Raw genomic sequence first — 20378 nt, forward strand, 5'->3', positions numbered from 1 at the left:
AATGAATAAGTTTTATTAATTATTTACAAAAAATTATAAAATAAAGTAAAAATAAGAAATAAACACATTTTTTTTAAAACTTTATTCTTCATTTTTAACAGGTTTTCTGACAAGGGATGTTCTTCTAATAGCGGGTATTTTTCCCTTTTCAACAGCGAAGGGCCCTAACCCTAACCCTGTCAGGCATTGATGAAATTAAATTTTGGACGTACTCCACCGGCAGAGCATCCCATTCTTCACGAAGAGCAATTTGGAGCTGATTAAAGTCACTAGGAGGAGAATGACGATGTCTAACACGCCTTCCTAAATTATCCCACAAATGTTCTATGGGATTCCTATCGGGATTCGTGCAGGCCAGTCCAGAACTGTGATTCCCAATTGCTTCAAGTATTCGGTAACAATTCTGGCGGTATGTGGGCGAGCATTTTATCCTGCATCAAAATGAATTGGTCACCAATAAATGGAGCAAACGGGATCACAGCCTCTAGGAGCACTTCCTCAATGTACCTCCGAGCAGTCAGAGCCATTATCAATGAAAATCAGTTCAGTGCGGGCGTGGAAATTGATTCCACCCCAAACCATAACTGATCTTTCGAAAGATCGTGACTCGCGAAGAGTGCATTGAGCAAATCGCTCCCCTGATCGTCTCCACACTCTGTCTCGATCGTCTGAGTGGTATAGACCAAAGCGAGACTCATCTGTGAATAAAACTGTTCCCCATTGCACTACAGTCCAATGAAAATGCTGGTCGGCAAATAATACCCCTTTCTCTACGATGCCTTTCCAGGAGTTGGGGCCCTGTCGCGGGGCGTCTTGCTTCCAGTCCACGCTCCCTCAGTCTCCGCCGTACTGTGTCCGAGCTAACACGCGTATTTCGCGCCACTTGAAGCCTGTTCCGAACCTCAGGAGCAATTAAATGGCGGTCCCTTAATACTGAAAGCGTGATAAATCGATCGTCAACTTCAGTTGTGGCCCTTGGTCGGCCACTGCCAGCCCTCCGCTCGTAACTGCCAGTCTCCCGGAAACGCCGGAGTGCATCTTTAATGGTGGACTTCGCTACTCCAAGGGTTTCTGCGATAGATCGGACGCTCCGACCTTCTCTTGCCAAGGCATCAGCTCGGGCAACGTCTACATTCGTAGACCAAAATTTATTCTGGACCAAAATTTAAAAAAACACGTCTATTAATGACAGAAGAGGCATGGTTAATAAATTAAAGATCTTTAAAGGTGCGAAAACCTGCTTACAGTTTAGAAGAGTTCTGTCAGGTAAAGCAGCCTCAAGACAAATAAGCCACATCTGAGTCTTATCTCATGCCCTACTAATTCTGAAGGGATTAGTTCAATGGACTAAGACCCTACATTCTCTGTAATAACCAGATTACCCACAATAACAAACACATTACTGATAATCAGCTTTTAATATAAAAAATATTAAGTGTCAGGTTTTTTTTTGCTGTTGAGTGTATAAGATGTAATCATGTTAGCAAATTGCATCTTTCATTTGAAATATTTCTCTTCGACATTGTTAAATGTGGGCATGTCATGATTCTACACCTTTAAGCTCTCCCTGAAGTGCTACTTCTCTGTTATTCAGGAGTTCTCCACCTTTGTTATGTTAAGATATATAAAAAGTATTGCCAGAATTACAAATTTTCACAATTGCGATCTTATATAACTGGTAGCCGAGCGGTTAGAGGCGAGACTCGACCCAAAAAGCTATAACATATTGGGGTTTTGATTTCCGTGCTAAATCTTGGATTTTATTTTTTGGTTAATTAATGGAGGAATTTATAGTTAAGTACTTTTCTAATCGCTTTCGACTCTAATTTAGGTCTGCCTCAAAAATTAGGCATTATTTTACTAACATAATTGGTGAGAAAACATTTAATAAAATAGTTATTATGAGTGGATGACAATTTTTATTTAACTACTTGTCAAATAGCTGAATTATTTGAAATATTTTGAAGAAAAGAATGTTGACGGAAAATATAACTTGAACACATACATTTACCAGTAGGATTTCAAGGTAGTAGATAAATTTACCTACCTACAAGGGTAATTTATCGCCCTGCACAACTCCTAGTTATATATTGATATTCGTTTAGTATATAAGTCAATATTATAGAACATTTGTAGACTGGAAAGAAAAAACATGTGACTGTTTACAGCAGATTGTTTTTTTACTCGATGATTCTAAATAATTTATTTTGTCAATTATAACCAATCAGTTTTATTTGAAACCTCTTCAGGAGTTTGGAATGAAGATTTTGAGGAAGGTGCGTTAGTTCTTCTTTTCTTTATTATTGTACGAATTTTTATTGAAAACAGTCGCCCTGTTTTTCTCCAAAAGTTTAGGAGGTACGGTTTTTATGGTATAGTTATTTATTTATTTTTAGTAATTTCACGAAAAAAGATTGCAATGATTCGTATTAAACTTGGTCTGCTAACTGTTTAAATTACAAACTCTGTTTCTTTTATATATAAAACTTTACTAAGTTATTAGGGCTTTCAACTAAATTTAATGTTAAAAGAGAGTTTGACAATAATATTATCTATATTGTAGAATGAGAAAGTTAGCTTGTCTCTCACCAGATTTTGAAATTACTTGTTACTCTATACTAAATTAGTACAGAAAATGAACAAACGAAAGCTAGCAGTTTTTGTCTCTTTCTTTTATAAACATAGCACCCTCCAGATTTTAAGTAATTCAATTGCCAACATGAACCGTAGTTGTAGCAAAAGCTTGTAGTAAAATCTCTTATACTAATACCGTCTTTTCTGCCGCTTTGTCACCCCTCTAGTTACTTTACGCATTGTGTTTCTTGTTGGAATACCAGGCTACTGACTCAGAAACAACATTCTTTACTTTTCTAAATAGATTATTTAGAATAATCAGTAAATCTAATTTTTTATTCAATGATTTTTTTTTTTTATTCTGCTTGAATGAAATTGATTAAATAAACATTGATTTACAAAAAATGTAGTTAAAAATTATATAATTATCGTAGAGGTTTACTGTATTTATTCCGTTTTGTATCTCAAATTTATATCTCCATTTTTCAAATGTCTTCTGCTTTTAAGGTAGTTTTTAGATAATTAGATCCAACTGGATGGTTTAATGAATGAGACAACAGGTATACTCGTGCATAAACTCTTTAATCATCTCTGTTATCAACTGGCCCTCCCTTACACTACCCATTATTCTCCTTGCAAAATGTTATTTTCTCTTCTAGATTTAGCTCTTTCGAGTTTATAGCCTAAGAGTCATTACAGAAATTCTTTTAAGAATGAAAGTGAAGCTTTTTTATTATAAAAAAAAACTTTTCTAAGATGAAAATTTTCGTATATTTCCACAGCATTTTAAGATAAGAATCAGAAAATATAAGTGCCTAATGTTAAAAAGATAATACTTAAAAAAAAAAGAAAAATTTAAACATTAACACAATTTTTCGTACATTAATTTATATAATGTAAATATAAAGTTTCTTCACTTTCATAAAACCGCTACTCCTTAATTTATTTTGTTGTAGCAAATATTTTTATAGTATCTAGAACATGTATGGTTAATCTTTTTAAGTATCTTCTTTTTTACCAATTCCAAAAATTGTATTTTATATTTGCATTTGAGTATATGAAAATATGTAATTTGTCTAGTTTGATACAACACGTGTTATTTTAAATAAATATAATTTCCGAAAAGTGCTTTTATCCCAAAAGTAGTATTGAATGAGAATAAAATTGTAAACAATGCTAAGTGCTAAGAATAAAAATTGTAAACTAACTTAAGTACCTGATGTAGGACAAAAAACTTAAATACTAGTATTTTTTTTGAAACTTTTTAATTGCTAATAAGGTAACGAATGCATTACTTAATGGTCTCTCATGTATTCTTAGATCATTTCAAATTAAAACCAACTGAAGAAATAAACTTTAACATGATTCCAAAAAAAAGAAATCATATAGCAGTCACTTAAAAAAAATCTCCAGATAGCCTCCAATTTTCGTTTGCTTGAGTTGATTCAGTTCGAAAAGATTCTCATTATATTTCTAATTTTTATTTGTTCTCGATCACAAATTATTTTTGTCATAGTTGAAAAATCTGTAACCATTGTTAATAGTCTAATAATATTTTCGATCTTTGGTCGGTCCAATAAACTGAACAATTTAATAAGAATCACTAAGTATAGAAACAAAGTTTACTTAAATAATAAAGTATTGAAAAATATTTAATATAAGTGTTTCTGCTAAAAAATAAGAATAGGAAGAAGAAGAAAAATTAAAAGATGATCGCAAAGGTGGAAAAGTATTAAATGAGAGCGTAAAAATAAATAAGAGAAAGAGGCTGTTAATATTGGTTTGGGATTCAAATTCAGAACTAAAAGATTTTCTGATTTTATTTTAAACGATTTCTTGAAGTTGATTCGAAAATAAAGTACGCAACTTGATTATTTTTTTTATCAGCGGTTAGTTTATTTATTTATGGAATGTTTAAAGGTTTTAAATGGCTATTTAAACCCAGAATATCATGATTTTTTCTTAAGTGAATAGAAAAAATATTTAAATGCAATGTGCTGCTTCGCGCGTGGCAGATTAACTGTAGCTAATCTTGTAATTATTATGACTGTACAGCTGTAATTAATTCCAGTAGCTGCAGTAATCCATTAAGTTACTAAGGGCGCTTAGTTCTCCAAACAGAATGAGTCGAGAACTTTGTATTGCTAGGAACTCACTGAATAAGTCATACTGATGATTGTTCATTCTGTTGCGTAGAGAATGAAACTAGTTCCAAAAGCGAAAATGTCTTAATTATATTTTCATTAAATATCTTTTGTTGTTTCTCTGTAGTTCATTTATTTCGGTGAATTGATAAAATAGAGCTTAAAAGATTACGTTAAACTTGACTATATATATCTATATTTAAGTTTATATATGTTACATAAATGCATTAGTTAATATTTGCGTTTATTTGTTTCAGGTTAGTTCGTTTGGGAACTCAGAATTAAAGTAAGTTCATGTTACTTGAAGAGACATGGAGTATCAAGATCTCTAAAGAAGAAGCTGGCTCCTTCAGGTGTAAGTATACGTATGTTATGCTGTTTTAGATAAATGAAGACTTACCTCCACCATTCTGGTAACAGATGTAAGGAAACCGCCACACATTGCCAAGATCAACAGCAAATCCGATAACGGCTAGGAGGAATTCCACTTTTTTCGACCAGGTGTCCCTGGCCGCCTGTAAAACGACCGCACCCCCATTTCCGCTGCCGCCTCCTCCGCCAGCCTCCTCCTCCTCATCCTCCCACCTATCGTCTCGCATCTGTAATCAAACACAACTAGTTCCTTAGTAGGAAAATGAATCTTTCTAGAAATTATAAATAACTAGAATTAGGAGATAATTAAGAGGTACTCTAAGCTCCCCCAACGCTATATTCTGCATACTACCTAAAGTAACAGCCCTGATAAGTACTAAGATCACTGAACCACCTTGTCTAGGTTTCTTCTTCTTCTCTGTCAGGAGTTCACGATACCATTATTTGATGGTAATTCATTCTATCAAGAAGATGTTGACCTACATATGAACCGCCGTGCTACAGTTCCAGCTTCATCACTCTTCAGGGCCGAATAATTAATTATCGTTGAAAAAGAACTTTCCTGGCAAATGCCATAGTGCCTAAACTGTGTAGGGTCTGCCAGGAAAGTATCTGTCAATCGTAATTAGGACTAAGGCAGAACTCTTTTGCTATCTCATCCACCATTACGTTTCTAGGCATCCTATTTGAGGGAACATACCATCTGGTTCAATTAAGGCTTCAAGACCTTAGAAGACTACTGAAACAATCTGATTGAATCAATTGCTTTTAACTATTATTAAGGTGTGATATCTTTTAAAAATTTCAACCTTATTCCAAACAACTACAGTTTATGTGTGGGCAAATGTTTATCTAGAAAGACTGTTCAATGCTTTCTAGATTAATCCAGAATCTAATTTTCAGTCGTATTTTCACTACTCTTTTGGTCTCAAAGCTGTCTATGTTTTTAAAAGTTGTGCAATGTATATCTTCTAGTTCATTGTAGCCTGTGGGTTATCAATCACAAGCATTGACATTGTACACATATTCTAGGCTAGAAAAAGATTTCATTTTTATAAAAAAAACTTCGTCATCCTATCAGAGGAAGTGGTGTTTATGTTTTTCACGAATCTTGGCATCATCTCAACGGATATCTTAACAGCCACTATAACTTTTTATTGCGTTCACACCCTAACATTCATAAATATACATTAGAAACATCGGGTTTTGCGAAGCCGTAGCAAATCTCTACACAATCTTTACGATAGTTACTCGTAAAAATTGTCCACACACTCCCAATCTGCACAAATACTGAAGCTTACCGTGACCTCACAAATAAATCGTTTAGGGATTTTAAGCCTTTCAGCCAACATATCCTCTAAGACCCTTTTTTGCCCTAAACTTGAAACGCTATTCTACAACACTACATAGACAAATATTTTTACAACTAAATGTCAGAAGTTATTTAATTAAGAAACTATCGCTTATATTCTATATCATTAACATTTATTTGTCTTTACACTAATGTGAAGGTAAATTTTTGTAGTTTGACAAACTCTTCTCAAAAAAATTGTGACTAGGGTGATTTTTGTTTCGGAGATTATTAAGAATAATATAAAGAATAGTCCTTGGCCAATTTGAAGAGCAAAATAAAGGAAACTTTACATTTTCTTCAGGTAAAATTATTGTAAAATTTTAATTATTACTTTTTATAGGAAATGAGTTACTCCATTTCTGCGTAGGAATATAGATTAGTATTAAAGTGTTAACTTTTCTAAAAATAAGAAAAAATCGCTTATAATAAGGCATTTATTTGGTAAAATTCAAAACAAACAAGGAAGTGGACCATTTTTGAATTTTATTATAACCTGAATTAATGTACTTAAGACCTTAGCGTTCTCTATCTTTCTTAAATCTCAGCAGGAAATTTTACTGTTCATCAGTTAGTGTTTCTTACGTTCTTAAGAGTAAGTATTACCTCTTTACTTTCAGTGTTTGCTTTTTTCGGAGTTTGAAAGAATCAATCAATTTACACAATCCTTTAATACTGTAAATTCGTTGCTACTTATAATCGCCTCCTACGAAATTAATCAAAAAGAAAGGGAAAAACTGTTTTTTACACTTATTCAGGTGGATGTAGATAAATTTAAAGAGGGTGGTATAATTATTAAAATATATGCCTGGAACCGCTGTATGAAGGAGTCCTTTCTCTACGATTCTGCTCTTCAGGTAACAGCTGTCGAAGGCAATTCTTGACCAGAAAACTTGTCAAAAATTATGCTTGACTGCCCAATTAACAGCCATTTTTGAGCAACTAGCACTAAGTCCCTGCCCAAGCTTTCCGCTACAATTTCAATTTACACGCCTTCTTTAAACTTTAAAATTTACTTGTAATAACCAATGGATTATCGATATTGATTAACAGAGAAAATATACTACTTTATGACAATGCTAGGCTGTACAAAGTACTGACAAACTTCTTAGTAAAAGAAGATTTAAGTTTAAACTTTTCTAGGGACGGCATACAAATTTAGGAGTGAACTTAATATTTTACTGAAAATTTGGAGCAAATAGAATATGAATAAACTTTGTCACCTCCAACTTGAAAATTAGAAAAAAAGGAAAGTAAGGAAAGTGTTTCACACTAGAATTTTTCCTCAAAAGAAGCCTAAATAAAGTTATTTTCACTCCGTTATAAGATCTTTTGTAAAGTTAGGACACCTCAGAAATATTTATGCAATATTCAAACTAGGTCTTATTTCCAATTTGTATTGTTCTGTAGTTTCAGAAACAAAAGCAAGTAAAACATATCTTTCTTTCACACTTCACTTACCTTATTCTGATAACACACTTTCTTTAAGATAAAAACTCTTTTACAACAAATACTAGATGAGTTTGAAATGTGTTTTAAACTTATTTCGTATCTCAAGAAGAAACAACTTTACTTTAGTCCTTTCAGGTGTGATTATTAACCAAAGATAAAGTAGGGGGAAAAAAGTACCATTGTGTTCTTGAACTTCAATAAGTTTTATGAGATAATTAAATTAGTTAACCAAAGGGTTTTCCAGGCTGTTATTTTACTTACAATAAAAGAAACATGGCCAGTGCAAAAATCAACGAAATATGATCAACGAAGTATTTTTTTGTTTTTAATTTTATTTGTTATTAAAAAATGTAATAATTTAATTTAATCGTTTTATTGTTTTAGAAACGAATAGAATATTATAAGTCTATTGTATTTAAACTTTTTGCAAATTTAGAGAATTTTTAATTAGTTAGGAACTTACTTTTGCTTCAGCTTTTATTAGAATTTTTCTGAAAGAATTTCGAATAAAAGTTCAAATCAACATAAGTACTCTAAATCAAAAGAAAATCGTAATGCTGTGTATCTTAGATGTGACCCCCGTCGTAGCACCGTATATTCATTATATCCCTAACTGGTTTCGAATTTCATCCATCAACAGAAGTAGAATGATTAGTTTAGTGTAGTTATTGCGACTTCATTTAATCTCTACTAGTTAATGTACCTCTGATGATGAATTAAAGTCCTAAACTAGTCAGAAAACTGACAGCTACTTGGTCTCAATTTAGATTTAAAATTTCTTTGCTTTTTTATTTTATATTTCACTTACAACGTTCTAAAATACAATATGCACTTTGTTCCATCCAAGAAATCTAAGCAAACCAGGATTACTAAAAGTAACAATCCAAGGAAGTTATTGCGGCTTTAACAATAAACACGTAACAAACAAATTCGCCTAAAGTTACTGACTACTCAAATTTAACCATCACTATAAGTTTATTGTAAACGAAAGTGGTTTAGTGTTAAATACTTTATTGTTTAAAATGCCTTAGGAATTGTTACTTGTAAATATACCTACAGCCCAAAGATAAACTGATTCTGTCTAACAAGTTGGAATCAAGGTAGTTGCAGTATACATAACTAGTAAATGTAATGGCTGCAAAATCCCACATAATTAAGACTGTTCATAATAGAGTACGGTTATCTCTAAATAAACTCTATAAACCAGGAGTAGTTTATTTTTCCACCGGAATGCCTAACGTACCACTTGTGAGATTTGGTAGTCATCACTATCTGTAAGAATTGTCAAGTCTTTTTAGCGGTAATTATAATTATAATTCTTTAAAAAAAAAAACGATACTTCATGTAATGGGAAGATGTCACTAAATGGAAAGATACCGTTAGGTCTTTCAACATTTTACTTAACTTTTGAGTAAGTCAATACAGCTTTAAATTTCTAGAATAAATTATGGATTCGTTGACCTATATCATATATTTGTAATATTTTTGTAGAAAAATTAATTTTTTAGGTGGTTTTTAGAGAGAAGTCAGTTGGTCCATGAATAATGAAGATATTTTTAAGCCATTTTCGTGAAACTAATCTCTTCGAGTTTTGATTTTTTCCTCTTAAATATTACTGATGGAAATCCATCAACCAAAAGTACCACTTAACTAAGTGGATTTTCCCACTTTTTTTTCCTCATCGTTCTATTAAACATTGATTCTCACGTACAATCATAGTTTGTAACATTTTTCCTGGAAAATACGATTAAATGGACTTTTGTAGTAGGAAGAAGTTAGGTTCTCTTCTGGAATGTTATTTCAGTATATTGTAAGCTCTCCTGAAACATATTTTATTTAAAGTGGGTTAAAAGTATTATTTATAGATAAAAAAACTGTTTTTCACCCATTTTTCCATCATTTCATCTATGGATTTTCAACTTTTTTAGATTTTCAGAAAATTGCTGCTTTGATAAAAGCTTTTTTTATATGCAAGAAATAATTTTTTGTGTACAAGTCTACGATTTAATTCTTTCTCTAAGCTTGAAATTTAGATTTCTCAAGTTTTTAATATGATTTCAGCACTGTGAAATTTTTAGCGAATCAATAACTGATGTCGAAAAGGACATAATCTCTGGAAACTTTCAATGTGTGTGGAATATGTAAGTTTAATAGAATATCATATTGCTTAATAATAAGATTATTAGTAAAATTTGGTGGAATTAATTTACTAACTTCTTGTAGGAAAATTAACAGTTTGATAATATTAGGTTAAACTTACATTTGAGTATTGGATTTTCAAGTTTCATTTGAATCTAAGCAAATTTATTAGTGGTATACTAGCATTCGGAACAGTCACGTTATTTACTACCTACGTAGATATTATCTTAACTTTAATATTGGTGAGATTCAATTTAATCAAGTAGAGATGAAATTAATCATAAATTACTTTTGGTAGTAAATAATTGATGTGGAATTTTGTTAATGTTTTCTATTGAAATTGAAGTTGAATAATTAAAAATGAATATAGTACACAAAAATGACTTAATATCACTTCTACCACAAAAACTGCTCTAAAATGAATTTTTTTTCCAGTTATATGTTCAAACAATATTGATAGGTTTTCCATTTATTTAATATATGTATATTTAATTTATGTATAATACAAGGTTAGAAGATCGTTGCAAATATTTCCCGAAAATTGGCAAACAACCGAAATATATACATATTCAGTAAAGTTATACTTCTGATAAATAAATTTTATTTAAATTCAGAATTATTGCGTCAAATCTGATTCTTTTAATCCTATCCCGGTGTAAGACCGTATTACAAAATGGCACCTTAAAGGGAAGTGTACTACAATCCTTTTCTAGAATTGGCTCATACCAGATGTTTCAAATAGAGGTGGAATACTATTATACGAACTTTAAAAAACCATAGGAACTATTTTCGTGGAAATCGCAAAAGCATAGCAGGATTTACGGTTAGTCTCGCAACTTTCTTGTTCACTGAAATGCTTTCATATATCTAATTCTTACAGGCATTTTCGCCTGTTTTAACCATTATACCGTGACTGTTCTTCAAACTTTTTGTCAATTTAAATCTACTTTTGATATAGTCTCTTTTTCAGTGTTATGGCAGCCTCCGGACAGTTCTAAAGACATCACTGTTCATCACCGGGCAAAGAGATGTAAGAAACTCTACACTAAGCACTAAGTCAATTCCTTCTTAAATGTTTATTTTAAATTGCGTCCAAATTTCAAATAACAATCTGCTCTTTTAGGATAAAATTAAAACATTTAAATTTAAAAAAAGAAAACCGTAAAGAAAACATTGAATATAAATTATTTGTTTATTTTCCAAAGGGGTTTGATAACAGTGTTCTTGAAAAGTATCAACTTATCGTTATTTTTGTCTTTAGTAAGGTATTCCTGTGAGTGTGTGTGTGTGTTGCTAGCATTTTCAGCCATTCCTGAATGATATTCATTTTATCCATGTTTTATTTGGGAAGAAATACCTCTCTTTAAGTATTCATTTGTTTGAGAATATAATACCTCAAATATTTTTACAGGTTTTTGCTACCATAAATGTAATCATAAGAATCATCCAAAGAATTTGTTCAATGATGAGTCATCCTTTCCTAACATCAGCAGATGTATCTGTAATCATTCTGTGTCAATCATGAAGGGAGATCAGCGAAAGTTGGGACTGAATTTCAAGTATGCTGTTTTTTTTATTAAATTCATTCTTAAAAAATGTCGCAAATATTAAATATTTTTATCTCAATTTAGAGTAAATGAACTCAAATTGCTCGAAACAGTTTAAGAAGATACTTTTAATAAGGAAAATATTTTACATTTGTAAAAATTTCTTTTATTAAATTCATTGAAGTATTTTTTATGATGGGTGAAAAGGAGAGGGTGTGAGGATTGTTCCCTCCTCTATATAAAATAATAACAACAATATGGTGGTATATGTGTTTATGCTTAATGCTTTGCCTTCCCAGTATATTATTCCGTCGTGAAAGCCAACCTTAGGTTCATAATAAATTTTAGTCTCTAGTAACATTAGATCTGTATACTTGTATCCATATTTCGACTATAAGTTTTACAGAAAGTAATACTTGAATTATTAAAATGAAACGGAATTATATGGAGGAATGGTAGAGGGAAAGTGCTGAACAGAAGATTAATTGAAGGAAATTTGGACCAATGAGTAAAATAAAAAAGCAATGGTTAATAGTTGATCAGAATTTCTTATTACAGTATCGTTATTTGCTTTCTTGAGGATAAAAACCGTACTAGCTAAAAGAGATTATATTTCATAATGTTTTATTTGTTTAGTGAACTGGAAAATTGATATTTTTCCCATAATTTTGAGTATTTCCTTAATTCAGAGCTTTTTCTCATATCGTGTGGTGTTTTTTTTTCAAAGCATTCGTTACACACATTGCACCAGAACTACTGGCTCGGCACAATAAAGTACGGTTAGAATTGATGTGGGGATTAAGGGGAATGAAACAGCCGATCTACTGGCCAGGAATGGAGCCAGCACTCCTTTCATTGGCTCGGAGCCTGTCCTGGGGATCACCACGGGTGCAGTTCGTGAGGCTCTCAGAGTTTGGATCTGGAACGAAAAGAACTGGGTGATGCTTCCTGGGGTCAAACACAGCAGGAGTGTTATGCCCTTGCTGTGCAAACATAGAACCAAAGAGACTTTGGGCTTGGGCAGAAATCAGATCACTCTGATCACGGGCCTATTCACAGGGCATTGTAGGTTCAGAAAGCACCTGCACAAATTAGGGCTTATTAGCTCGGAACCGTTGTGCAGATTGTGCCAGGAAGAGGAGGAAACGGCCTCTCACCTTTTATTCGATTGCGCTACGACATCTTTGGGCCTTTGAGACCAAAGGAGATTATAGCGGAGAAGGAACTGGTAGGAAAAGCCCTCAACCTTCTTAGAAGGGGAGGTTTCATCTACTAGACTTAGAGGGAAGGCACAATAAGCCTCTTGTGGCTGCGGTGCCCTGGGGCAAGGGTCCCGTCCCGCCCGTTTAAAATCTAAAAAAATCTACATACATTGCACCAAATAAAATTACATCAAGGTAATTCTGTCATTATAGTATGAGACTGAATAATACGAGTATTATCAGTTAGACCAAAACTGCGATATAATCTGCTAGTGTGGGGGGAAAAAAAATAATACGATTAAATTTTTAGCCACCATGTACTTATAATTCTTGTGAAACAAGACAGAAAAGAGAAGTTTTAAAGAACAACCGTTGAATTGTAATTTGTAGTAGTTACGCTGAAGCGTGTGCATTATAAATAATGCACTTCAGGTTTCAAAAAAGAGAGTATTACAAATTTTTAAAATAATGCGGTCTATAAAGAATTAAAAATTATTAATATGACAAAATATTGCGTTTTTTTACAGATTTAATCTAACATCAGTGCTCTTCTGATCAGCGGACCGCAAAGTTTAAGGGCAGTTGAGAAAATTCTGAGTACGATTCTAGTTATTGGCTTGGGACTTTATTTGAGGTATGAATATGAAAAATTTGCCTATTATTTTTGTTTTTTTTTTTTGTGTGTGTTAAATACATCTACCTCTATCAATGTCAACCATATTGTCAGTTTAGACGAAAGGCGGATTGCAAAACCAATCATTCTAGGGAAGGGATTAGCTATGAGGTTAGCATACTGGACTCCCACGCGGAGGTCCCGGGTTCGAATCCAGCAGCTGACCCTTAGATTTTCTCTTCCTAGGAGCTTCTTACAGCTCACTGTCCGGTGATGGACAGTGTTGTCTGTAACGAGTGAACACTGTCCGGAGGCCGGCAGTGCACTGGAAAAAGCTCCGGGCGCTAATGACCTCAGCTGTTGATGCGCCAAAAAAAAAACAAAAAAAAAACCAATCATTCCATTTCTTATGATTTCTTTTCTATTTTGTGATCAGCGAACTCAAAACGGCAGGATGGGTCAACTTGATTTGTAATTGGTTTAGTTACCAAGAATGAGTTCACAAAAAAAATCTCATTAATGAATTCAATATAAAAAGTGATTTTAATAGAATACTGAACACTTCGCTTAAACTTTAAATAAAAAGTTTTCTCGCTTCATTAGTTGTAGTGCCTCGAGAAAATAGGTGATTTTATTGATTTGTAAGATCAGAAAAAAACCGCATCTTTTCGCTATGGATATTATAATTATTTTATAAGAGTAAAAAGAGTAAAGTGTTATGTGTTAGGTATGTTTATGTTAAAACTGTGCTGTACTGGTTTTTAAAGATGAGTACTATTACTAAGATTTAATAATATACAAGTTTTACATTACTTATGTGTACCATTCCTTCCTCATTAGGGTCTGTCTATTTTTGTTTTGTTTTGTTTTAAATCCAGTTTAACACGTAGAGCATAATTCCAAGACCAACAGTCTTGAATAAACGAATACATAATTGAGTCCGTAACAGTGACTTTTGTTAGAGATATATTCATCCTAATTTATCAAATAACACCATCAATTCAGTCCAGTAAAGTAAATTACCAATATTCTAGAGTAACTAATTGGTGGAAGATTGTTTCTCTTATATTCATGTTTAATATTCTCGAAAAAAATTCTGCGTAAAATGGTGCTAAAAAGAATCCGATATACCGAATTTTCAGTCGAGCACGTTTTAACGTGACATAAAATAGATTACTTTTCCATATATAAAAGAAAGAAAATTAGTGAACAAAAAACGCGCAATCGAATAATTTTACAGTTTTTTTTCACTTAAAAAAAAAAATACATTTTCTCGAAAAGGCTATAAATATTTTCCGTAAACTTTCATTCTAAAATGTCGTTTTAGTTTCTTGTGTGGGTGCAATACTTATATTGGCGAGGGTCAGATAAATTGCTGTCCAACCAAATTTGAAAAAATAAAAAATGTGAAACGGTTAGCTTAACTTTTTTCGCTTTATCTGTAACCATTTCAACGGATTTGCTTACATTTGGTCCACTGACTGCATCAAAATACAATACTTTTGGAATTGCAGTATATCTACATTTTACTAAAATTCAGAATTGCAAGAAAATCTCTTGATCCTTGAAGTAATGCTTTTTGGCACCAACTCATGTAAAGATCATTCGCTTTGAAAAATTGATTGCTTTAGGAAGACTTTAGTATGTCTAAAATCCTTTTCATTACGAGGTTATTTTAAATTGTAGCCAATTAATATTAATAGAAACTTTTATTCTACATCAGGATTTCTAACTTATCAAGGACGACGTATATGTGCGGTGTAGTCAGTGTACAATCGGTTGTAATAATTTTTTATGCGTCTGCTGCTGAAATAATAAAAACAAGTCTAGTACACGCAAACAAAATTACTTCCTTCCGGTGACATATTTCAACCTACATAAAATTGTAAATAAAAATTGGTTACTGTGTAATTTAGTATTTAACGAAAGATGCTGGCTGTTAAGGAGTAAAAATTATATATTACAATAATGTGTAGAGGAATTGGTTCCCGTGGTAGATTAGACACTGTTATTCTATAGTAACTTAAAAATACATTTTATATTTCAAGTATTTAAGTAACTTTTTTATTAACTTGTTCGAGTCAATTACATAAATTCTTTTGTTTGACTAAATGTATGATAAATTGTTTAAATTAGAGGTAAATACTTTTCTTTTATTATTGTTCCAAATTACTACTTGATTGATTGATCAGGCTGCCTAGTCTCCAATTGCTGAGAGAATTCGTATAACTTCCTAGATGCGACAATCACAAGAAGGAGAACTTTTATCTCCTCGGAAACATGTAATCTGTTTCTAGCAACAATCCACCTGCAAATTTTGACCCGCTCTACTCAGTGCAAGTGACAAATACGCAGACATAATTGTAAGATAGCAGAGCAGTCAGTCAACCATTGTTGAAGAAATTGCATTAGGTTATTATTAATCTTTGCAATCGAGTATCTTTTTTTTCCTCATGCTGGCCGTGTAAGGAAGAAATACGATTGTGAATCAAATTTACGAAATTTGATTTAAATAAATACCCCAAAAAGGCAAATTGCTGAAAGCTGAAACTCGGATGTTCTGTTTGGTAGATTTGCTACAATAGTTATATTTAGGACGATATTCTTCAGCTGGAGGAGTGACTTTAATTGTTTAAATTTTTGTTTTTCGTGTTTTGTCTTACAGGTAGTCCAATGATTTGCCTAAAACCCCCTCTTTCTATTGTATTTCTTATAAATAATGTATTTCACTACATAGAGTAGTAACATTATACATCTCTCATCTCCAAAGTTGTGAAAATTGGGAAATAGAAAGTGCTACTTTATAGGATAAGCTTTTTTGAAATCTTCTCGAAAGCAGCTTAAATAATGTTCATTCATTGATTTCATTAAATTTTGCTGGCTAACTGCTTGAGTAATCAAAAAGATTTAGTTAGTACCTAATAACCTCTTTTATTCTAGAACCAAAAACAGGTACAAGTTTTTGGATAATGATGAATAACGACAGATCCGCTTTTGCTAAATAATAAATAATAAGCAATGTTAAGAGATTGATTTATCCGAGGTGAATGTTGAATTTTTTTTACCAAAAAAAAAACATCTCTCATGGTTCACTTCGAAAATATATAAAAATACGAAATCGGATTTTATTAGAGAAAATATTAAGTACGGATAAAACTTTTTTTTTTCTTCTTGAAAATGTAGTAGGTTCCGGCAAAGAAAACTTCTTTCGGTTTTTCTTTTTCCCACTTGTGTGCAGTCAAAAGCTGTTAAATACTTTAAAATCGTTAACTTGGGAAGAAAAACAGAAATTAGTGCTTGTGACAGTAAAAGAAAGTCATATAGGATTTTATGCCCAGTTTTTATTGTAAAATATTGAAAGAAAAACTATTTTGATGCCCATTTTTCCTAATATTTTGAAATATTCTGAGTTCATATTACTATTTCTTGATTATATAGTAATAAGAAAAGTAAACCAAAACGAAGAACCAGTAACCAACTTACCCAAAACCTGTAACTTATTCGTTAAGCTAAACGCATTAAAGAAATTGTTTTAAAAATTACTCTTAAAAAAATCATCACTTTTTAAGATCCATTCATTTAAATTCCATCATAATTCATAAACAGTAATAAATCATACTATATTTGCTTTAAAAAAAATTAATTTTAAGATTATTTTATTAAAGCTTTTTATGTTTATAGTTTATTATATGATTTATTCCCTGTTTACTCGTAGAAAAAGTTTGCCTTCACTTTCATATGAAATAAGTTCGTAATATCTGTTTTCTATTAAGTGGATAGCTAGATGTAATTAATTCAGTATGGTAGTTGTACTTGTTTATACTATTATTATTTCCGCTAAATGTTTCATTTTGTATGATGAGGCCAAGATTTTATAAGTGTAGATTCCAGAAAAATATTTAACATTAAATTAATTATGCGGAAGATTAAAATACATTGTATTAATTTACTAAATTCACAAATATTTTTTGTGTTTTTTTTACAGATGTTTGCTTTTCTTTTGCTCTTTTAAATATTTTTTTTAAAAAAAAAGTTGACGTGATTTCAGGTAAATACTTACTTGCTACTGTGTCATGGGTGTATTGTGGCGGAGGTCGGACGATGGTGACTGACTGAGAGAGAGGCGGCCACAGCTTATGCCTTCATCCCGTCGGAGGCGGGTGGTGGGGCGGCAAGAGCGTCCTTCTCACACCTGCGTACTCTAGCCGTCCACCTGTTGAATGATATATCCTACGCTACGCCTGTACGCTCCACCAATACTACTTAACTGGTTGGAGTGTCCTGCAAGTGAGCTATACGTTTACAAATATTAAACCATACTAAATTTTTAAAAGCAATTTTTGATGTGTACATTTAAACTTTTGTACTTTATCTGTACTGGAGAAGTAGCAATTAGGAATTACTTGAGAATCGTTTAAAGTTTTCGAAATACAGTTTTAATCGGAAACTTGTTTGCGAATTTTAACATGTACGGATGTATGGATTGAGACGGAAACATTGATGAAGTCTCGAAGTTTCTACATTAAACTGATAAACCTACCGCTGATGACAGATTAAAGTCTAAAACTGGTTAGGGATATAAAAAACATGCGTGCTACTTCGGATGAAATAAAAATAAAAAAGTATATCAAATTATAGTGCTACCTTCAGTACTGCGGACCTAACCACATTTTCAGCAGGGCTTCATAAGTGTATTATTGTACATTGTTCAGTAATGAAACGTTACATTTCATCATATGCTGACTTCTAACAAATAATTCGCATCAGATTGATAGGTTACACACAACCTATCATAATGTAATTCGACTTCAATTCCATTATTCAGTTTACAGTTTCATTGTTGACTTTAAAAATCCTTTCAAACACATCTGCAAAATTCGTTTTAATATGTAGTAACCATTTTCCTGAACTTGGGTATAAACCTTTTTTATGATGCAAATTGAAAAGGTAGTGGTAGACTGTACGTTATAAAGCCTCTGAGACCTAAAAAATTTACTGAGGTTGCTTTAAGTATTAGTGTTTTGGCACTATTATAGATGTCTTTAAAATGATAAATGTGTGCGAGTAATTGATTGTTATGTGGAAATGAGACTGACTAAGGGTTCGCTAATCCCAAATAATTGTTTCTTCTTAGGAAATTTACCTTTCATTAATTTTATTGGTTGTTTTTGCTAAAAATGGTGATTTTGCTTAATCAGATCACTCTATATATGGAACACTTCGTTTCTGCATCCTTTGGCTGTATATTATATAAATATAGTATTTTTCTTCAGCAATATTTAGTTGTCGATTTACTTTTATCTTTACACAAATAATCTTGACACCCACAATAACATTTGATTTGTTTCGTTATTACAATTGAATTTCTAAAAGTAATTCTGAATTGTACTCAGTCTCAAATTTGGCCTCGTAAAATAAGAATGTATTATATTATCCTAAGTAGTACGCCTCAACCACTTATACTCTTGAGTATTACCATGTTATACAAAAATATTCATTCATGACTTAAATACTATTCTAGTGAGGTTCTGCTATTCTAAGGTACTCTGCATCAAGGAGGGCTGTAATTCGAAATTGCTGCTGTTAATTTTGGAGCTTACTCCCAGAAAACTCTTTCGACAAGATGAGAGAACCTTAGTACCCAACAACCAACGTTAGAATCCATGAGGACTTTCAAGAATAAACATTCATTATAGAAGAGCAGTTTACCCTGGACTTCATAAACATAGTAAGTTTTTTCTTTTCTAAGTTATAATTCAACGTTAAATTTTGCGTGAATTGTCCATTTTGTTTTTTATTTTATTGAAAACAAAAATATTTTCCAGTGAGCAACATTTTGTCATATTGTTTCTACAATTTTTATATTGTAAACTTATTAATCTGCTTTTATTGTTTTTAGCAATTTCAATATTTCAATTATGTACTTGTAATTATGTACACCTTAATTGTCAAAAGTAATTCTAATCTAAGTATCGTAAATCTTGGCCAGTCCAGTGTTTACTGCAGTACCTCAAAGAGGTGTAAATTTTTAATTTCAAATCACATTACTCAAAAATAGTTCCTACGATACGCACTGAAGTTTGATTGTATTCCCACAAGCAATTGGTTTGTAATAATTGAAGAAATATTACTTTATTAAACAATGTCGTCTTATACTTAGTAAAAAAGTATAATTAGGATGTAAAGTAATACTGTTTACTAAATAAAGATTACTATTTGATTATTATAAGATTTAAGATGAATAAGTTTTTTTATTGTAATTTAAGGCTCGTCAACTTCTAAGGCAATGTCTGCAGAAACATTATCAATTTTTTTTTTTTTTTTTTTTTTTTAAATGCGCTTCCGGCTTCAAGTCTGTGATTTATCGTTATCGTCTCTCTCTGGAAAGTGAGCTTTCAGAGGTTTCTTAGGAAGAGAACATTTTAGGGGAAAAAGAAAATTTTTGATCATAGATAAATAATCTGGAAGGAGCCCAACGAGCAGTACCATAATTGAATGTATTTACGAACAAAGCTCGTAACATTGGATTTACGTTTTTTAAAAGATACTGTTTAGCAACAGTATATAGATACAAATTTATAGAGTTGTACAAGTTTTCCAAATCTGTTTAAATTAATTACACTCTTATTAATTTACTTCATTCCTTAGTGAAGTGAGAAAATGTTTAAAAAATGCTTTACTAGGAGCTAGAATTATTTTAGAAATGTTGTTAATTTTGATTAGGATAACCAGTATTATGAGGAGTTCTATACAGTTCATTGATTGCCCGAATTATTATTTAGCTTTGTGTCATTTCATTTAATTTTTTTCCTCCTAAGAAGGGCTCATTTATCCGCAAACCATGGGACAAAAAACTATCGTTGCTTTAAAAAAATTTTATAGAATATATTTTTCTTGTGTTATCTATTTATTTTGAATTCTTTGCCTTTATTGCTTTCTTTGAAAGAACATATCCGTAATTACTGTATAGTTTAGGAAGATTAT

General features: G+C 31.7%; 1 protein-coding gene across 1 annotated transcript in view; it reads right to left on the reverse strand.

Moving 5' to 3' along the window:
• Window positions 1-17596, reverse strand: part of SerT (Serotonin transporter) — a 62703-nt gene extending 45107 nt beyond the window's left edge. The window contains exons 1-2 of the mRNA XM_074115434.1: window positions 17455-17596; window positions 5119-5317 (exon numbers count right to left, since the gene is read on the reverse strand). Of these exons, the coding sequence (XP_073971535.1) occupies window positions 5119-5317 (199 nt within the window). The 5' untranslated portion in view covers window positions 17455-17596. The remainder of the gene's footprint in view (window positions 1-5118; window positions 5318-17454) is intronic.
• Between the last annotated feature and the right edge of the window lie 2782 nt (window positions 17597-20378).

This window comes from Rhodnius prolixus, unplaced genomic scaffold (genome assembly GCF_049639745.1).
Source record: "Rhodnius prolixus isolate KJV_2025 unplaced genomic scaffold, Rpr scaffold_13, whole genome shotgun sequence".
Classification (NCBI taxonomy): domain Eukaryota; kingdom Metazoa; phylum Arthropoda; class Insecta; order Hemiptera; family Reduviidae; genus Rhodnius; species Rhodnius prolixus.